Below are 20,913 nucleotides of genomic sequence, written 5' to 3'. Positions count from 1 at the left end.
GGCCAAGATTTCATGTTTAGTAAATAGCTGATAGGAAAGTTCTGGGATTCCCCAGAGCTGGGAAGCCCATTCAAGACACCTGAATCCTGGCACAGGATTTAGACTTGATAGTTCTGTATCACCATGCAGTGACACAGTGCTAACGGTACTGTGCTGTATATTAATGTAGTATTCAGTGTTGTACCTCAGCTAATAATCTCTGCTGCATTTAAAAAATTTTAATTTTATTAATATAATCTAATCAAGGGCAATCAATCTAACAATCTAGACAACTGTCTAAACAATTTAAACAACCAATCTAATCATCTATAACAATCTAAGAAGAGCAAATTTGGTTTTCTTTTTTAATGGTTTACAACTGAACTTCCTTTTATCCTGCAGTATGGCTTAAGCTTAGCATCTGTCTCAAAGATGTAAATGGGACTGTCCTATGAAAAACATCCTATGAGGGGAGAAAGGCACCTGCATACACTGTGGGCTCCGAAACCGCAATGGTTTAATGTTGCATAGTGGCAGTAAAATGCTTTGGAGCAATCTAGAAGATGCTGGATTAAGTTTTAGGCTCTGAACTAAGATTCCCAAAGTAGAAGTCTGGTTGTTGTAAGCTCTTTCTAAAGTCAGCAGAGGGGGACAGCAGAGGGGGATATGCACCTCCAGAAGGGGGTCAGAAAATTTTGCAGTCTCTTTGTTTCAGTATAGAGTGAGGCTAGAAATTGTGTGTTCACTTCTGTGAAGTGCCACGAGTTAGGAAGGTTGTTTCTGGATCATAGCACAATATATAGGTGACTTCTTTCCAGAGAACATAAGGTATAGCAGGAGTTATTTTTGTCTTCTACAGCTAATACATGGTTCCATGGGCTATAATGTGTAGCTACAGCTGCTGATAAATAAAAAAGTCAACCTGAATTAAGAGATTCACTAATCAACTTGCGCACTCCTTCTTGTGGCCAAATACCCCTAAACAGCTTCTCTTCAGCACACATGGATACTGATGGTGCAAGTGCTCAATACCACTGCTTCCACTCAGTTGCATGATGGATGGGCCTTTGAGCATCTGCGTTGAACATTATGCCTCAGTCAGCAAAAGGAGGCTTTTGCGTGCAGCAGTTAAAGGTCTGCAGAAACTGTCAGATGCTCTTTGAGATATTCAGTGTCACGTGAAACAGGTTGCCAGATTCAGTTCCCTTTCCTGTGAAAAGTAGTTCATGTTCCTTGTGCTGGGCTTCCCAGCCCCCCCTCCTTGTTTTTTTTCATAGCAAAGTGGCTTTGACAGCCAGGAAAATTGTTGACAAACTGAATATTAGAATCTCATGTCTCAGACCAGGCAAAGCAATGCTTAAACATCTGAAGCATTGCCAGTTCAGCATGTGGAGGAAAGTGCAGCATTATCAGAAAGTGAACATTTGATGTATTTTCCTCTTTTTTTTTTTCCTTTCTTCTTTTCTTTTTCTGCAGATTTCTTTAAAGGTAAAACAGTTTTCAACCACTGGCTACCAGGTATATGCTACAGCAACATCACATTTCAATTGGTGTCAGAAGCAACCTTCAATAAAAGCACACTAGTGGAGTACAGTGGGATCCAGCATGAGCCCAAACAGCACAGAACAGGTGAAGAACATTATTGCATATCATTTGCTCTAAGTCTCTATGGCTGATTTCCTTTCTGCCGTGGGGAGGAGATTGATCTCACAGAGAGGAGGGTTCTGGGAACTGCTCCTGGCCAGGAGCATGGGAAGAAGATGCTGCAGCTATTTACACAGTGCTATGTGTACAATGCAGTGCAAAGGGAAATTTGCCTAAGTGTTTTTGTTAGAAAGCTTCCTTTGCAGAAAATAAATTCTGCTTCACATGAGGTACCCTAGGCCATGTGCTAGGAATTAATTTTTAAGCCACAGAAGTAGCCTCACTGAGCATACTATTATCTGTCTATATTGGTTTGTCTCCTTGCGCAGTGAATCATAGCTAAACTGTTGGACAAGGCCTTCCTCATTTTGCAGTCTTCTATCACAGAGAAGAATGTCATTGTCGCCCCACTTGGCAGCCAGTTTATGCCCTGAAGCATGAACTTTTTCATTTCCAAGACAGCAGTGTTGCAAAGGCTGAAAATTGCATTTGTTCAGGGTCCAGAACTAATTTAATTTGGTCCTGGGATGGTGCCCAAAACTTTTCTGTTAATCTGTTGGACCACAGACATTTTCTAGGGTCCAAAGTGAAATGAACCAGTGGTAAAATGAAAAGGCCAAATCTTCAGATGAATGCACTAGTGTTGGTCCTTTGCCTTGGACAGAAAAAAGCCAATGTATGCCAGCTGAGTTCTCTCCTGAGGATCCTAAATTTAGTTATTGAGATATTGAACCATAAGAATGCAAGCAACAGGATCACATTTTTCTTTCTGGCTCCCCTCCCATCCCTCATTCCTTCATGAACTGCAATAAGATTGTAGTGACTAGTTTTGTATTAGTGGACATGGCTTGGACACGGAAAGTGAACAAATTAATCTGTTATAAGGTACCAGCTTAAAAAGTCCCAGTCAAAATTGTTTGCGGAGACTACTCTCACCGTGTGTAAGGGCAGTCAGACAAACAATTACAGTACGGCAGACAAAATGCTGTGTGTTCACCTTCTGGTATAAGTTGAAGTATGCCAGGCTCTTGTCTTCTGGAGACCCAAACCTTAAGATCAAGCTTTCACAAATATTAAAATTTAAACTGATGTTTAATGCTTGTGAAAAGGTAGCTGCTGAAAACATACGAAAAGCCCTACAGCAACATGAAGGTCATACTTTTTAAAAATCAGCTATGCCGTATATTAGTTTTGCATATGTTTTTACATTTCATTTCTACAGAAGTATTTTTTTGCCATGACCAAGATCTTTTTGGAAGACACAATAAAATAAATGAAGATCTACTCTTACAAATTCACACTAGAAAAATCTTGCTGCTGTAATAGTACTGAAGTCTGATTTACTGTTTTTTCACTTCTACTTTTCTTCGTGGTGTTCTTGAATCATGATTCTTCTGTGTATTTATACTCATCTTGATCCCACTAGAATCATTTCTCCTATAAATGTATGTAAAAGAAGGAAGAATCTTAGTAAGAACAAGTTATTTCAAAATTACCCCTAGATGCATTATTTTTCTGCAAACATTTCTCTGGAAATTAACACATCATAAAGTTGCACAGAACTTACCTATTAAAAGACTAATCCTTGCTTTTCTTTTAGTTCCTTACCCACCTCGAAACATTTCCGTTCAGATCATACCGATCAACAGAAACAACTGGGAAGAGCACAGTGGCAATTTTGCAGAAGAGTCATTCATGGGACCACAAGAAATTATAAGGAAAGAAAAACTTAGCCATTTTTCCAACAATGCACCTGAAATTCCAGCAGCAAACACATCCACAGACTGGCCAGACTACCGCTATAACAGGACTGAGTATGAAACCACATCACAGCCCTACTGGTGGTCTAATGAAGCTGAGTCTTCAGAGGGTGAAGAGGAATTTGTCAATGCAGTTCCCAGTGATTATGAGGCCAATGATGTCAACACATCTGGAAAACTCACACCAGAGCCTCCTTCGTTCCTTCCTGTACAAATGGTGCTGACCTGGTTACCACCAAAGCCACCTACTGCGTTTGATGGTTTCAATATCAATATTGAAAGAGAAGGTAAACCAAAGTCTTATACCCTTTTCATACCTCTCTTCTGTAATTCCATTGTTCAGTTGTCTCCTCTAAAAATTATTAATTACCTGGTACTGTGCTTCAGAGGGCTTTGTTAGATCTCAGGTATTTCTTAAGAAGTTTTGTGCATTAAACAGCATCTAGTTCTGACATGGCATCATAAAAATAATAAAGGAGGTGTAATAAACTGCAGTTTGCAGTTCTTTTTTTTTAAACAAGATTTATACTGTTGTACACATTGCTGCATTGTTTACACTGCAGTAATTGTAAATTCATTCTGATATTCGAGAAAGGAGCAACAAGCTGATAGAAATTTGAGACAAAGAAGGTACAGTATACCATGTAGTTTTGTCTGCCACTGAGAAAGGTTCTCAGGGACCTTGGCTGGAAGGAGCATACAGAAAAGATAGTTTAGATTGAGATTAACGGTTCTTTCAAAGGACAGCTACCAAACATATTTCTTAGGCCACAAGGAGGCTGTGGTAGAGCTTGAGGAAACGTCAAGTAATTGAGCTGCAAGAAAATCACCGTGTTGCTTAAAGATTTTCTGGCTTATAATCTAATTTATCTAAATGAATTTTATTTCCTGACAAGCAGTTTTCATAAGTCTTCCCACAAATTTGAGGGCAAATACTTTCTTTTGCAGAATAAGAATGCAATAGATAGAAAATTGGAAGCTCTTTTTCTTCCATGTCATGCAGTTTTTTTACTTGCACAGTCATGGCATCCCTGTTTTATCATCGGAATAAAATTTGTTCTGGGTTTATTGTTTCTCTACATCTATACTGCAGCCTTGGTCATTAATTGCTCTTTTGCTGATGGCAAGAAATAGAACTACCCACATAAATCCAGTCTTTTTGGATACTTTTTAAACTCACAGGAGAAACAATACTAGCATTTCTTAAATAAATCATTTTTTTCAGTGGCTGGAGCCTTTGAAATTTCAATTAATCCACACTTTTTTCCCCTCTGATTTAGAGAACTCCACGGAATTTTTGACAGTAAGTGAGGACACTCACAAATTTGTTGCTGAACTGAAAGAACCAGGAAAATATAAGCTATCTGTAACAACGTTTAGCTCCTCTGGCTCTTGTGAAGTTCGGGGAAGTCAATCAGCAAAAACACTTAACTTTTACATCAGTAAGTATCTCAACAAAGCAGTTTTGTTTTTTTTTTTCTGGAAGACCAATATAACTTTCATGCATGGAGTTTGAGCAGTGTGGCAGGTATGGCATATGCTGCAGGATCAGAAGAGTCTAGTCTTCTGGAATTTCCTGTGCCAGAAAAGGAAATATAGTGGAAGCATGTATTATATCCTGCCTGGATGGACCTTCATCATGCCATCCTGTCAGAGCTAAGAACTGAAAGCAGGTGATGTATTTGACAGAGTCCTTGCCCAGTATTTAGAAGTGGCTCACTGAAACAGGTTTCCCTCTTGCATTTTTCAAAGAGAGAATTTAATTCTGAGAATTAATTCGGTGGGCATAGAGATTCTTGAAAACACTTAACTTCCTTACTCCTTGAGGCTGCGTGTACCAGGTTAGAGATGAAGGGCATGAGAGTGTGGGAATTGCACAATTAAACACTGAACTCTGAAATTACATGGTCTCTGAAAGAACATGGGGCAAATTATGTTAGATTGAATTGTTCAGCCTGCTAAATTCAGAGGAGAAAAAGTAATTTATGATTTCCCTGCAGAATCCTAGGTTTTCCTAACAGAAGATTTAGTGAAAGACAAAGTAATAACACACTTCTGTGTAAACTAGTATCATGACTGACAATTAGGTCAGCAGTTGAGATAGGTGCTGGTGAATTCAGATTATTATCTTTCTGATGGCTGTGGTCACCTTTGTACCTTTTTTTACTGAAGAAAATAGATATAGCCTACAAAATGTGCATACAATGAGAACAGGGGAATACCTGAAGGACTACACAATTTTACATGCGGGAGGATAGTATCTTCTCTTGATCATAATGCTGCAACAAGATGTAGATAAGGCTGGCAGAAATATTCTTATTAAAACTAAATGTACTCAAATATTTAAGTGTATTACTAGTAAAAATTGTGTCTTTGGTAGGTTATCATATTTACAAATAGTAACTATTTAGGCTTAAATTCATCATAATGCTTAACTGCATGTAACTGAATTCCATTATCACTCCTATGTTTTTAACAACTTTATAGTTGAAAGAAACAGTACTTGGAAAAACAAAGAGAAAACCAGAAGCAGCATATGAGGGAAAGAGTCTCTGCTGTTCTAATTTCACATTAAGATATAGATTAGTATAGTAGTATATCAAATAAATTATGTAAAATTACTGTGAGTACCAAATGCTGTTCCATTTTACAAGGTGTGACTTCTCCATTAAGCCACACACAGTATTCTCCATGAAGTCTACTAATTGGGGACAGAGACCTGAGAAAAATGAGAAAATATTAATCCCAAGTATATGTATATGGATTGCTAAGTTAAGGATGGGCTTGAATCTCATTGGGTATAAAGTGTTAAGATGTTACAGGAATGTAATGAATATTTTTTATTTTGCATATAACACACGGGAACATTTGGTTTTGGGGGGGTTTGTCTGTTAGTTTTGCAAGCTTTTAGAACCATATGAGGATTCTTGGCAGTTGTCTTATGTATTCTGTCAAATACAAGATCCTTAGTATTTTAGACAGATTTTCTATGTGTTTCTGGTACTACGCCAAATTGGAGATGTGTGTAAGTACTCTTAAGGTGAAATTGCTTTTCTGTTCCTCTTTATGAGTTTGATCAAGTAGGCTTTTTGTGTGGGAACTACGGCTTTGGGCTGTGACATGAGGTAGCTCAGTTTCCTTAATGCCAATGCTGAAACAGTTTCTCATTAGTAAGAGCTAAACGTACTTGCTCTAGAGAAAAATCTAATGATCAAATTGCTCTTTTTACCTGAGTAGGTGTGGGTCTGCTGTCATGAATAAATTTTACTCATAGCTTCAGCCTTATCTTATCCTTGTAGCACTCAGTCAGTGAATCACCCTGTCAAATCATTGGCTTGTATTACATAACATTTTTGTCGCACCCAGATAGCATTATGGATTGTCAAATCTTACAGGCAGACCTTACAGTAAATTCTTTCTCTGGCATTTGTTTTATTTTCTCAGTAAATGTAAAGTGCCATTAGAATTGCATGGAGGGAGGAATGTCAAGGAGAGAGCTGCCACAAGCATAGTTTAAGAAGTGACAAAAAAAAGCTGACAATTTTCATAAAATCTGAAATTTTGAACAAGTCTAGCTGAAGTTTGCTTCCAAATCGTTATTTTGTCTACACTTAACTCTGTGTTCTCTACCAAATACTTCAAAAAATCTGATGGAAAATGAGATTCTGTGTAACCTCTGTGAACTTGATTTTCACACTTCATGGCTGTAGTACACATCAAGGGCATGTTAGTATGTAGAGAGGCAAAAAAATTTGTGTGCTTATCCTTTAGTGTTTGTCTTTGATATGTACGTTATTGGATATCACTGTTTTAAACATTCACTTGCAACAAATCTGATCCTGCTGGGTGGCTTATGGTAAGCAAGAGAGAATACTGCAATCTGAATTTTCAAACAGCGACATTTCTTTCATCATATGCTCTGCTATAGGTGAAATAGCAGCAGCGACACGCTATTTCCCAGGGGCTGCCGTCTTCACTGCCTAACTGTGGTGATGGTCAGTTCAGCCTCTTTCACTAGAAGTAAATAATCCTGTGAAAGGACATTTTGACATATATAATTCACATGCATAGAGTGGCTTGCTAACGAGATTTTGCAACATGTCTCAGGCCCCACAGGTGAATGGATAGAAGAGCTCACTGAAAAACCCCAGCACGTGACTGTGACGGTGCTAAGCTCCACTACTGCCCTGACATCCTGGACAGCATCACAAGACAGTGGTGGCAACAGCACTATTGTGTCTGTGGTCTCCCTCACCTGTCAGAAGCAAAAGGAAAGCCAAAGGCTTGAAAAACACTACTGTACTCAGGTACTTTTCAAATATACGAAATAATAGAATCATAGAATCATCCTGGTGTTTCAGATTGTCATGCCCAAGGGCCCTATCAGGCTCAGGGCTGCAGAACACAGCAGTAGGTTCTCCCTTCTGCAATCTAAGGAGACACGGCTGATGCAAAGGGGAGCATGGCATACAGGAATGACACGGTGCAGCAAACCAGATTAGTGTTGAAGTTGTATTTCTGCTGGACTGACTGTGGTCAATCCTTTGTTAAAGCTTTTGAGTTACACTGTACCCTCTGAAGGATTTTTGTGGCAGTAAGCAAATTGGTGCCATATCATAATAGCAGTTAGGCATATGCTGTAATCCATTTGTATTAAAAAAAATGTTCACGTGCATGATTATCAACAAACTAGCACAAATTCATTCCTAGATTTCCTATATATGAATACAGATCCTGACTCTAAACTTCCTGGAAGTTTGGAAGTAGTCAGAAGTAATTTTTTCTTTTCATCCATAAAAAAAGGTGTCAGTACTGGGAAGTAAATAATAATCCGTACTGCCTGTGATTTGGATGGACAACAATTCTTTAGGGCTACGGTATGGGATGTGTTTACAATGATCAAGAATCCTTAACTCCCAAATATGGCAGTTTTCTGTTACTTGAAACTCTTAGTAAGTACAATCCCACATCGTATCTGATTACAGTTGCATGTTAATTACTAGAGGGGGCCAGCATCTTTTAAAAATGTCTTTTAAAATTAATCTTTGACAAAATGGTTTGAGTTTTATTCCAATATTGTCCATGAACCTTAACACTTTGAAGTGTCTTTAGACAATGATTTGAAAACTGTTTTTCAGAACCGTTTTGTAATTTATTAAAAGTGCAGTCAGGAAGCAAACCAATATAGTACATGATTATAAACCAAAGACAGCAAGTATATAATGTATGAGGAAAATAGATAGTATAAGATTCAACTGTAATCTCAAAAACAAATACCTAAAGCTAATCCATGAATAAACAAGATACCTGTAAAAGTAAATGTGTGTTTATTGCAAGTAGGCAGAAAGGTCTAAATACAGTTATTAGTTTCTTTTTGTTATTACAAATATTCATACCATGTCTAATGAAATTTTATAAGCTTATTATATCTGAAATTATTAATGTCTGTTGGTTTGAATTCTCCTTGACAAGCTGAAAAGGGCAAAATTCACTGGAGAGTTCTATCCATTTCTACCATTGTGCATCATTTACAAGTGATTTACCTTTCTGAAGCAGCTGCTAAAGACAGATTCCCTTCCTCGCTAGGTCTGTGCTAACACTGATACAGTCATGTTCATTGCAATAAAACACCAGTGCAAGGACGGCTATGATACAGACTTTGGAAAGGTTGCAAAGAAAATAATAGTAGGACATATCAGCGTGCAGTTCTAGAATTTTCTAGAAAATCACAAGGAGCCTTAGATTTTGTAGTGCTGTGCAGGAGAGGTAAAAGAGAGTAATTTCTCTCTAATTTCACCATGTAGTCATTTAACGCTTGCATTCAAAAGACCACTTTCCCATGAAGCTGTCTTCAACTCAAATAACTGCAGATGAATCAGACGGTTGATGAAAAACCTCAGACTTTTATTGAAAACAAACCATTAAATTCTCCAGCCTGAATAATGTCACCTGAATATGAATAATATAGCCTGAATATTTCAATAAATTCTGACAGTAGGAGAGAATGGTTGTACAGTGTGATAGCTGACTTTATATGGCAAAACAAGTCTGATTCTGTGAGTCAGATTATTTGTCAGGTCAGTTCTGACTACTCTCACAGTTTTTCTATTTGAGGCTTAATGAATGAAGGTTTAACTGCTGATGCCAGTGTCTTCAGAATCATGCTTTTTGTAACTGGAGTAGTTCATGGACAGTCTCAATCTTCTTTCTATTAACTAGGTACTTTGTATCTTATGCATTTCCCTCCTATTAGGTGAATTCAAGCAGCAGCCTCATTGAAAACCTTGTTCCTGGTGCCCAGTACCAAGTTGTGGTTTACTTACGGAAAGGACCATTGGTTGGACCACCTTCTGATCCTGTTACATTTTCCATTGGTAACCCCTGCATCTATTGTTTGTTATGTGTTTTGTTTTGTTTTAAAATGTATATAGTGTATTCATTAAGCCCTAGAGCTCATGAAAGAGTACAAAATTGTCATGTCGGTTGTTTCATATGTAATAAACACTTATTGAGAATATTTTTCTTGCATTGTGTAGCCCTTTACTGAGGTGGGGAAAATAATCCTTCAGTGGAAGATAGATATTTCACCTTTAAATGTTAAGTTACTACCAAATTTAACTAGAGAACAATTATAGTCAGGATTCACAACAGAGAGCCCTGTGGAAAGAACCATTTTTACCGTTGGGCACTGGAATATATGTTTGTTTCTAGCAATGCTTATGGTCTATGTCATTTAAGGTGGGAGCTACTTCACTTAGGTACAGCCAGCCTAAGCTACAGGTGGTCTGTGGTGCATGGAGAGATGCAGGCACTTCCTAGAGGTGATTCATTCCCACTGACTCATGAAATATGCAGGACTGCTGTGAAGACGTTTGTTGCAATTGTGCTCTATGAAGGATGTAATGTGGCCCAGTCTGAAGGCTTCAGTGCTAAAAGTCAGGAGAACCGGCTTATATACTGTGGTACTGCACGACCATCAGCAACTTAAGTTGTGTATGCCTTGATTTTCTTGAGTTTAGTGGTGGATCTTGATGTTCTGTGCTTTGGGATCTGAAGATAAGAAGAACTCTGAAACTGAGAGTAATATTTTCAAAAATGTGTTTTTATGGCCAACAGGCAGAGCTGCTGCCCTCTTGCTTATAATTCAGGCTTCCACCACACTCCTAAATAAAGAGTCACTTAGGACAGAATTCAGTATCTTTTAGTTTCAGTACAATTTGTTTGTAAAGGTTACCACTTTCACAAAATTAATTAAGAAGAGAAAGGGCAAAGAGAAAGAGATTCAGTATATAGAGTTATGTTAGCAGAGAAATATTTAGCTGGAGTCACCAGAGTTCTCATTGTGACAAAATGTCTGCCTTGTGTGAGAGGAGGTGTCTGAAAGCTAGAGACCTTCAATATTTTTTATTCTCCTTCCTCTCTGTGACATAGGGAAGAAAGTGAAACAGAAAAAAACAAGGTTAACCTGTTAAGCTTTGAATCCTTAAAGGAAAGCAAATATGTGAACTAGTGAATATGGTGAAAGCTTTTTCATTTTAGGCAATCTCCTTATATTTCCATAAATTGGGTCTGAATAACAGTTTGAAAAGGGAGTATGATATAGTTCAAAAAAGGAAGAAATAGTAAGTACAAAACCCCATATATTTTATTATTAAAATTGCTGTTATTGGATGATTTTTACAAATGCTTTTCATTTTCTCTCTCACTTTAGTTACTTCACAGATCTGCAAAATTCCATTTTTATTTGAGAAAGTAAAGTCATATATTCCTGTAGTAAATCAGTTCCTACATTTTCTCTACTTTTGTGTGGTTTCACAACCATAAAAGATTCTTACTAAACTCAAAATGGCAATCAGTTTCTAAACAAAACATCTCAATTATTTCAAAGGGGATGTTTTTTATGCAGTAAAACAATAGGAGATTCTCTTTTCATAACAGGAGATTGAATTTGATATTAAAATGTTAGAACTGTAAGACAAATTGTTCTGTGATATTACTAGTGGTGATTAATGATGAATGAAACTGAAAGAAGTTAAAACACAATTTCATAAGTATTCAATTCTCTCCATGTTTATCCTAAGCCTCATTTTCACTAAGTGAGTATTAACACTTTAGAGAAAGCAGAGAAAAGATATGGTAAATGATTTATAAAGGGAAAGGCAGTCATGCTGACATGGGCTGAAGTAATCTGGGTCCTGGTCTTGGCTCTGACCCAGCGTGCAATAACTGGGCCTCTGCAACCCTTGCAAATGTTAGCGAAGTATTTATTTAGGCAGCTTCGGTTAAGTCATGAAGAAGAATTGCTTTCCAGACAAGTAAAGGTTGCAGAAGTTGACCCTTGTGTGACATTTTTCAAATCACTTGACTTCTCTTTCTCAGTGTCATCATCTGTGAGGCAAGAATAGCAAATACATGACAGCACCTTTAGGTTACCCAGGGAAGGAGGGATAGACATAAAAACTGTTACTTCTCATAGTCTTCATCTTCCCAAACTGTTATGGCTTTTGACGCTTTTGATTTTGAGCAAAGTAGAATGGAACCCTCCGTTTATGAAAAATCAAGCCCTGTACCTTATCTCAAGCTGAGCAGAAAATACCAAGTAGTCTGTAGTCATTTATGAAAAGCTAAACATAACACACTGAAGAATAAATGCTGAAAAAAAATCATATGCAGCTACTTGTGACAAAGGAGCTCTTGGGAATCAATGATGTCAGGAAAAAACCAAAAGTAGGTAGAACTTAGTTAAGGAAAGTTATTGTTTTAAAATGAAGTGTAACTGATAACACACACATTGCTAACCACAATTTCTGATTTGTAGTGCCTACTGGAATAAAGGATCTGACGCTTTACCCTTTGGGACCTACTGCTGTGGTTCTGAGCTGGAACAGACCTTTCCTTGGGGTGTTCAGGAAATACGTTGTAGAAATGTTTTACTTCAACCCATCAACGATGACCTCTGAGTGGACAACGTACTATGAAATAGCAGCGACCGTCTCCTTAACTGCCTCTGTGGTAAAGTGATCACTACTGACTTGCTTTCCCATGCCTGTGTGGCCCTGGCACCTTGTGACATTTCTTTGCCCAGGCTTTCCATCATGAATATATATGTAAGCATTGGCACATTTTTCAAGGCAAAGCAGAGAAAATGGCTAGGATGTTGGAGGCATTTTCTGTTCTGAAGCAAGGGATTGCCAGCTGAACCATACTAAATTTTAAGTAGAGTTATGAGGTAGATGACCCTCTTTTTTTGCTGACAAATGGGCATGTTCAGCAAGTCCAGAGGCAGCTTCAGTTCATGGGTCAGGTTGTCAGTCAAGGCTTTAAATAGTCTATCTTCTCCTTAGGAGTCGTAGTCCGAAGCCTTATCTACATAATTAATATGGATGATACGGATTTGGGGCTTGCGGGTTAGTCTTGCAGGGTGCTATCTAGAAGGCTTAGCTGCAGAGATGCTGTTGTGAAAATAGTCTTCATGCTTCTGAAGCCACAAAGACTTATGCTACGTTTTCAGCTAGGTAGGGACCGATTTCTAGAATACCACACATACACATATATGCACACTCATCTTTTCAGAAATAAAAGAAATTTTCCTCTTCTTTTCCTTTATTTCCTAGAGAAAGTGAAATGATTTTATTCAGTGCAAGACAAAAAGTAATTTTAGCTGAAACTGGTTGTTCAGAAAGTTGTGAGTATGCAAAAAGGGTAGCAATAACTTCTGCTGCTTGTGAGAGCCACAGTGGTTTATCATAATTGATTTGTGTAGTAGCATTTATGGAGTCATTTTGGCTACAGCGGCTTAACTGTAATTGGGTACGTGACTTTCAATCTAGTACATAAATCTCCAGGGAAATTAAAACCAAAAATAACTTACAAATGAGTAATTAATGTCTTGTAATTGTGACTCAGCACAACCAGATTAATACCTGAGTGATCCAAGTCATCTTAGAAGGAATGCCATCTTCTAGAGTTAACGTGTTCCATTAGAAAATGAGATATTTTCCCTTACTGTTGCAAATCCTGTTAAAGGAAGCCAAGTTGGAATTCCTTTGTCTGAATTTTAGTCTGACATGCGACAGTGCTATATCACAGCCCAAATGAGTGTTTCTTAAAGAATAATTTTAAAGAGTAAGCATGAATTAGAAAAAAGTATCTCCCTGTTCTTCTGTTACAGCATTTAACATACAGGTAGGTATTGGTGAACTTTTGTTTGGGTTGCTCCAGGGTCCCACCACATCCCACAAATTTCACTGTGATCTACTGGTGTCTCTGAGGGATGTATTCTGGAGCATGAGTGCCGAGCCCAGTGAGAAGGCAGGGAAATACAAAACCCAAGGTATCCAATAGCTTAGATTAGCAATTATTTTCCAAAGGGTTATCACTTGATGAGTGAATTGAATTTGCCCTTTCACTTTGTTTAGTTGCTTCATACATTTTGTGCTCTGCATCTTATTTTAAAATTGTCAAAGCAATGTCGTAATTGCAATATTGTACGAGGGGCATGTCAAAAGAAGTCCAAGCATCTTCAAGGTTTCAATTAATTTCATACAGCTTTCTCTAAAAAGCATAAAGAGAATAGTCTATAAACTCTATATTTGGATTGGCTTCTAGTATCTGGGAAAAAAAAGGCCACTGCAAACAGCAGAGATCTGTAAAAATAGTAATTTCTAATTGGTTGAAAAAATTAATTATTTCCAATTCATGTTTATTTTGAATTTTAAAAATATAATTATGCTTTTCATTTAAACATAAAATTAAGTATTTGGAAGGTTTTGTTATTTCAATGGAAGTATTTGAATTTTAACTTAAATATTACATATGATATTATAATATAAAATGTATTTCATTTTATACTTCATTTATATCTCATATAATTTTTTTTGTCTCATAAGTAGTTTATTTTTCATTTATATTTTATTTATAATAAATGGCAATCCAAAGAGAAATACACTTTAAAGTTGGAAAGAATAAGTATTTTGGCATGACGGTATCTGAGTCAAGAATATTTTTGTAGTTTATCCTCCAACACTATTTAATCAAAATAGAAAAGCCTACATTTTCCACTTAAATATTCAGGAAATCTGAATTTTGTGATGGAAGATAGCTTTGTGGGAATCGTTCTCACTGCCCTGGAAATCGATGAGAAGTTCCCATGGCAGGTAGAGAATAAGCAGCAGAGCCATCACAACTGTATTTACTCTCACTGTACAGATTTTTATATGAAATCAAATGCCAAATTACTGAGGTTTCCTTTGGAATAAGGAATGGGAGCAGAGTAAAATGAACGTGGGCACTAGATTTATGAAAATTGTTCTATTTTATAGGTCACACCTCGGGATGCTGAATTTTCTCTTGAGCTACTGTTTGTCTTTTGTCACTTTGCAGAAAATAGCTAACCTGCTGCCTGCTTGGTATTACAATTTCCGAGTCACCATGGTGACTTGGGGTGACCCAGAGCTGAGCTGCTGTGACAGCTCCACCATCAGCTTCATAACAGGTAAGCACTCACCTGAAAAGACTGTGGAAATACTCCCTGGAACACAAGTGCTGAGAAAGTTCGACTTCGGTGTTGCATTTCACCTGCAGATACTTGCAAGTTAGGATATTTAACAGCTAAATGTGTTATTTTAGGCTTTGTTTTTTATTTCTTTAAGGAAAGCCTTGAGAACTGCTTTAAATAAATATATAGAATTTTCTTCTGCAAAGCACAGTATTTGATTACCCTGTTCCAGTCCTCTCCATCAGCTGAATTCATGGCTCCAGTGAGGACCAGTGAACCTGTGTGTCTTTCACGACACTGTATGTTTAAACATTGACAAGTTAATGAGTAAATAATTAATCTGAAGTCTTAGGCTTGGTAGTGTTATGAAACATTTTCCCCTATATTTTAATTGTTTCCAAATACTTTTACCTCCTCCCAGTAATCCACAGATCAGACTGTGACTGCACTTTATCTGGCATGGAGTAGAATTATGCACTCTTAGGCAGGACAAGGCAGGTATTCTTGTCTTCTAGCTTTGCCTCTTCTGCTGGGTGTTTTTTTCTTGCTCACTGTAAATAGGGAAGGGTCCTTCTGTGACTGAGGCATTGCACCCTCGCTGGGTGGATTTGGGAAACTGGTGGGGGCAAGTCATTCCTAATAGGTATTCTCAGCTACAGTAAATTAATATAACCACATGAATCATCCTCTACCAGTCGGGACTGGCCTTGCATTTAACACACTCTATTGTCTCCTGTCAGGTACTTTGGATTTGAATCTCCAATGTGTCATGTAGATTAGACATAGAGGGAACAGCACACAAGAGGTCCTGTTAGTGCCTTGCCATGTATTCGTAGCATCCAGGCTGCTGAAATCAGATTTCCCTACTGAATCATTTTGCTTTTATGCACCACTATTTAGTTCACCTTGCAGAAAGTAATTGAAAGCAGTAAATAATTCAGTGCACCTTGAGCGGAAATAAAGTATGACTCACTCTTATAGATGTAGAAATGAAATTACGAGGAAAAAAACAGCCTACAAGGTCCCAGCCACTCCCTTCAAAACAGATGCTAGCCTAGTTCCAGAATTTTTTTTGCTGAGAGACTAAAAGGATGTATCTGAGGAGAGCACTGAATGCAGTTATGATTAATATAGCGCCTGTGGTCAACAAAGCAATGACAGAATTATTAGTGGGTTAAGTCCTTGCTCCACTGAAGTCAGCAGAAACCCTCCCAGCCTGAAATATCTGATCCCAAGCTACACTGCCAACAAATTCTGTTGCTTCTCCATCTCCAGTGTATCAGAAACTCATGGCACTCACCAGGGCCCTTTAAAGGGTCTCCAGGGATATTCATTGTCCTTTGGCATCAATCAACTTTTCTGCAGCACTATAAGGAAGCAATTTTCCAGCTGGTTGGTTGCTGTATGAGAGGAAAAATGTGTTTTCCAACTCATTTGGGTGCGAGGTTCACCGTTTTAAAGTTGAAATGTTCTAGTGGGGCCCTCACACTTCGATATTGTGTCTCCAGAAACCTGCAGCAGAAATTAGGGAGATTAAGCTTGTTTTATAACCTAAGGCATCATCAGAATCCGTGTGGATCTCTGTATGGAGAAGGTAAAGACTGTTACTGATATTAGGTGAAAAATGGATCAACCTCTTAACTAGGAGGTGCAGACAAAACTCAGAAGTGGATGAATCTCTTACATCCTGTCATCAATTTATGATTGGAAAAACCTCTCTTCAAAAAGGTCATCTAGTCTCAAGTGAAAATATCCAGAAAAGAGTCAAATGGAAAGTTTTATAGCAAAGCTGAATTTCTTCTTATCAAAGGTTTATCCTTTGCTTCTGATCTGATTTTTTCTAGTTTGAATATCTGGTCCATATTTTTTGTTGCACTTTTCTCTTATTGATTAAAAAGACACAAAACTTTTTTCCCCTCTCTATACAGAATTTAGTTTCACTCTTTTCTGTTGATAAATTGCTTCCATTGAACTCATCAGGTGCTCTGTCAGTAATACATTTTTTCATGTTACTTTTTTCCATCTCTGCCTTCTAATTTTTACTGTCTTTACCACAGTATGTGAAAACTGAAAGTGTAATACCAGTCTGCTAAATTCTCCTACAGGGACAAAATCAACTCCCTATTCAATGGTCTCCTGTTCATGCATCTAGATGATTGCATTTGCTATGGCATCACACTGGAGGTCTGTGTTGATTTTCTTCTGTTCTGTGGCTCCCAACTACTTCCTGTGGTAGCTGCTTTCCAGTTTGTCATCTGGGAAATGTTGTCTGCATGTCTTTTTCCTAAAGACTCAGCTTTGCACCTGGCACTTTGAAATACATTTCATTTGAACGCGTCCAGCTTAGAGGCAAATAATTCAAATCACAGCCCTGTCCAAATCCTCTACTCCTCGGCCAGTTGCCATTTTACTTGCATGGTTCATCGGTGATGCTTTGACTTTCAGAGTATTGATAAAAATGTTGAATAGCAGTTAGCCGGATTGCAGCATTTTAAGGGAAGGGTCCTAACAAAATAATCTGATTTGGGCAAATCACAAGTGCTTATCAATAGGGCACCATAGAATGTGCGTATTAAATACATTCCTATCCTATTTGATTATCTTATTACTTGAAACCCTTCAGCTTTGTCTGTGGACAGCTGTTACAGTAACCTGTGAGAAAGTGGCATGCCAATTTTTCACATCTGCAGGTTGGAAATGCTTGTCCCAAGTAGGTGTTGCTTCTATACTCTTTCAAGTTACCAGAAGTAACCGCAGAGTTCTTCATCATCCTCAGCCTCTTTATTTCCAGAGAGAGAGCACCTGGTTTTATGGAGCACTTGGTCTCTTTCAGCATTATGCTGAACAATGCTACCTTCCCTGCACAGGTTGCCAGGAATGAAAAGCTCACCAAAAAGTCCTAGATATTAAAATACCGTAATAAAGGTTTTGTAGTCTTCCTGGCAGTACACCATCTGTCAGTTCTTCTGTGTATAACTGGAAAGCTAACTTGTGCATCTTGAATGTAAGCTTGGTTTTTTTAAAAACACAAGTAGAAGGATCACCTGGGAGTTTGGGACCAAACCTTGCAGAAAGCTTGTTTCCCTAACACGAGATCCTGCTGCTCATGTGGAGTCTGTAGTGAGGCTGCGGCTTTACTGAACTGCAGTACCTGGAATAAAGAGGGTATTATAAGAGATCAGATGATATATAACTCTCTCCCACAACAACTGGTCAGGTGTCCTCAGGAGAATAGGGGAGATTTGGAGGATCCCAGAGACTTACTAGAAACAGCATTTGTTATCTTAGGCTCCTGCAGCAATAGTTGCATGTCGTTGTTTTAACATAGGGAGAGATTGTGGCTCTCTGCCAGCGTTGCTGTGGTGATTAATGAGTTTTTAATGCCACCTGCTGCAAACAGCTGGATTTAAAGCAATCGTAAGTAAGGGAACTTTAGACCACCAGCATTTTCATTTTACAATGAGAATGCTTTGGCGTTTGAAGAGTCATGAAGAGTAAGAAAGACAGGCTATTGGAATTAGCGAGTACAACCACATTTGTACTTGTGAAGCTGCTGTCTGCTGGTGCTGTGGATGCTGTCAGCTCTCACTTTTGGGCTGGATCAGCAACACGATATAACTCCCTACAGACTATCTGTGCCATTCAGCTTCCAGTGGAACGTGGGGCTAGGGAAGTTGATCATGCAAGGCCCGTAGTCTCTTTCCACATATTGTGGATGTTTGTTGCTAGATACCTAAAGAAAATAAGCTGTGTGAACATTACGAATGGAGTCATATCATCAATATTTAGGTATAGGAGGAAATTACTATGAGTGCAAAAGATTCATGCCACCCGTGACCTCTCATTGTAAGGAATACACAATACTTGTGTAGAGATGGACTAGGAATTCTAGAAATTAGAAGCAGTGTTGCTTTAAACATTTTACACTAAATAGGATTGCTTCCTCTCACCAGCATAAAAGGACATTTCAAGATTAATTTGAGAGAATAGTCTTACTAAACGTTTCTAAATGGCTCTAAATTGTCCATGGATTGTATTTGCTGCCTTTCTCAGCAATTACTTCAGTAAATCTGTTCTTTAACGAATGTTTCAATGCAAAAGTCATAGATGCCTTTGTGAAAGCAGCAGTGACATCTTGTGGCCCCTTCAATCAGATCCAAGCTCTGAGTCTGTCTTAGGTTCCACCTCTGTTGCTGGCACCCACAGCTGTGCTGCCATCCAGGGTTCTGGTGGTGGGAAGGGTTCACTCACAGGCTTGTGCTAAGGAAGATCAATCAGTCTGTATCATTTTCCATATAGCACTCCTAAAAATGTGCCAAGCACACATATTTGTATACTTACCCATTTTTATCTAGTTTATCCCATTGATATCACTTTGAGAGGGAGTAATGGTCTTTACAATCACCAGCCTTTACTTTTGGGTCTTCACTCAGTTTTAACTTAAATCCTAATTGGGAACCTGCACCTCCAAATTAGGCAATCAAGGTGAGCCAACCAGATATACTCCATCTGCAGTTAATAGAGGAGCAACTCCAGGAGGTAATTCTCACCTTAAACACCTATTTTAGGAGGAGATGTGGAGCTCTCAAGGTTGCTGTCTGTTTTCTTGGGCTGCATAGGGAGCCAAGGGCTTGATGGCAGCTCCAATGCAAGACAAGCCATCAATCAGGCTGATGGATCTGCAGTGGGGCAGCTTGAACTGTGAACCACGCAGGAAAGTGCTGGGCAGGACCTGGGTGTGGGGAGGAAGAGGTAGGACAACAGCTGCTTCACCTAATACCTAATAATATAGCTAGTAGACTAGACACTTGGTGTTTAGATGGCTCTCAGCTGACCAATGCCTTCTGTGATAATGGGGCTTTCACCCTGGGAACAAAGGTCATTATAGCTTTTCATGCAAAAAGGTGTTCCCTGACAAATCACAGGTTGGGGCTTTTCCTCCTAGGAGAATGCAAGCTCAGTGAAGAGAGGATATTTTTTCCTGTGGAAAAGCTATCCAAATCATTCAGTGTGACAGTTCTTCATTTCTCATAGTTTATCATTTCTTTTTAGTGCTATAGCACAGTTAAGCAGTATCTGAGGTTTTAGGCTTTTTTACTTGAATTTGGATTCCACTTATAAATGTTGACTCAAAAAAATGGTTTTTGCGCCCAGTAGCTTCTTGGGGGTTTTTTTCTGTGTTTTTTTTTTTTTTTTTTAAACCAAATTGTTCCAAATATCTCCAGGTTAAATGTTGGCTTTCATTTCTTTCAGCTAAAACTCCAGGATAGATGCTTTTACTAATATTTTTCTGCTATCTTTGTGATACTTTCTTCTCAACAGTATCCCTTGCTGGAAGTTTATTGCTGAATTTGGTAATCAACTGTGTTAGACTCTGTCTCTAATACACTTGCCTTCTTCCTTTAGCACCAGTGGCACCCGAGATTACCTCCATAGAATATTACAACCACCTTCTGTATGTCACCTGGACCTATGGGGGAGATGGTACTGACCTTTCTCATTCCAGGATGCTTCATTGGATGGTCATTGCAGAAGGAAAGAAAAAAATCAAGAAGAGTGTAAGTGTGAGTGGGGAAGGTATCACTCACTTCTCTCTATTTTTTGTCCTGAGTTGATAACTTTGTATTACAAAGCTTAAGCAAGGCGATTAAGACTGGCAGGATCCTGGTCAGTTAAAGTTATTTCATAGTGTTAGCACATGTTTCCAAAGACTCAAGCTTTCAAAATAGCTGGTGGACAAAATGGTTCTATGGTGATCCAGTGCAAGTGTTGATAGTTTCAGGATGAATTTAAATATTGAATCATAGCTGATAGAATTCTGAGCTACAGACAGTAAAACATAGTAACAGTAAAGCAAGACTATTTTTTAGTGAACAAATAAGGTCTTTTCAATTCCTATTTATTTATAGCCTGGTCTAGTGGGACGTGTCCCTGCCGGTGGCAGGGGTGTTGGAACTAGATGATCTTTAAGGTCTCTTCCAACCCAAACTATTCTATGATTCTATGATAACCAGACTACACTATTTTAGCTCA

At 38.3% G+C, this 20,913-nt stretch overlaps 1 protein-coding gene across 4 annotated transcripts in view; it reads left to right on the top strand.

Annotated features, from left to right (window-relative positions):
• PTPRO (protein tyrosine phosphatase receptor type O) overlaps nt 1-20,913 on the top strand; it is a 150,441-nt gene that overhangs the window by 94,583 nt on the left and 34,945 nt on the right. For all 4 annotated transcript variants that reach the window (XM_054056282.1, XM_054056281.1, XM_054056280.1 and 1 more), the window contains 8 exons: nt 1,456-1,608; nt 3,224-3,670; nt 4,664-4,825; nt 7,491-7,690; nt 9,637-9,757; nt 12,202-12,395; nt 14,766-14,877; nt 20,287-20,438. In XM_054056282.1, coding sequence (XP_053912257.1) covers nt 1,456-1,608; nt 3,224-3,670; nt 4,664-4,825; nt 7,491-7,690; nt 9,637-9,757; nt 12,202-12,395; nt 14,766-14,877; nt 20,287-20,438 — 1,541 coding nt within the window. The remainder of the gene's footprint in view (nt 1-1,455; nt 1,609-3,223; nt 3,671-4,663; nt 4,826-7,490; nt 7,691-9,636; nt 9,758-12,201; nt 12,396-14,765; nt 14,878-20,286; nt 20,439-20,913) is intronic.

This window comes from Cuculus canorus, chromosome 1, assembly GCF_017976375.1.
Source record: "Cuculus canorus isolate bCucCan1 chromosome 1, bCucCan1.pri, whole genome shotgun sequence".
NCBI classification, from domain to species: domain Eukaryota; kingdom Metazoa; phylum Chordata; class Aves; order Cuculiformes; family Cuculidae; genus Cuculus; species Cuculus canorus.
The sequence above is the reverse complement of the archived record's forward strand: the minus strand, read 5'-3'. Positions and strand labels throughout refer to the sequence as shown.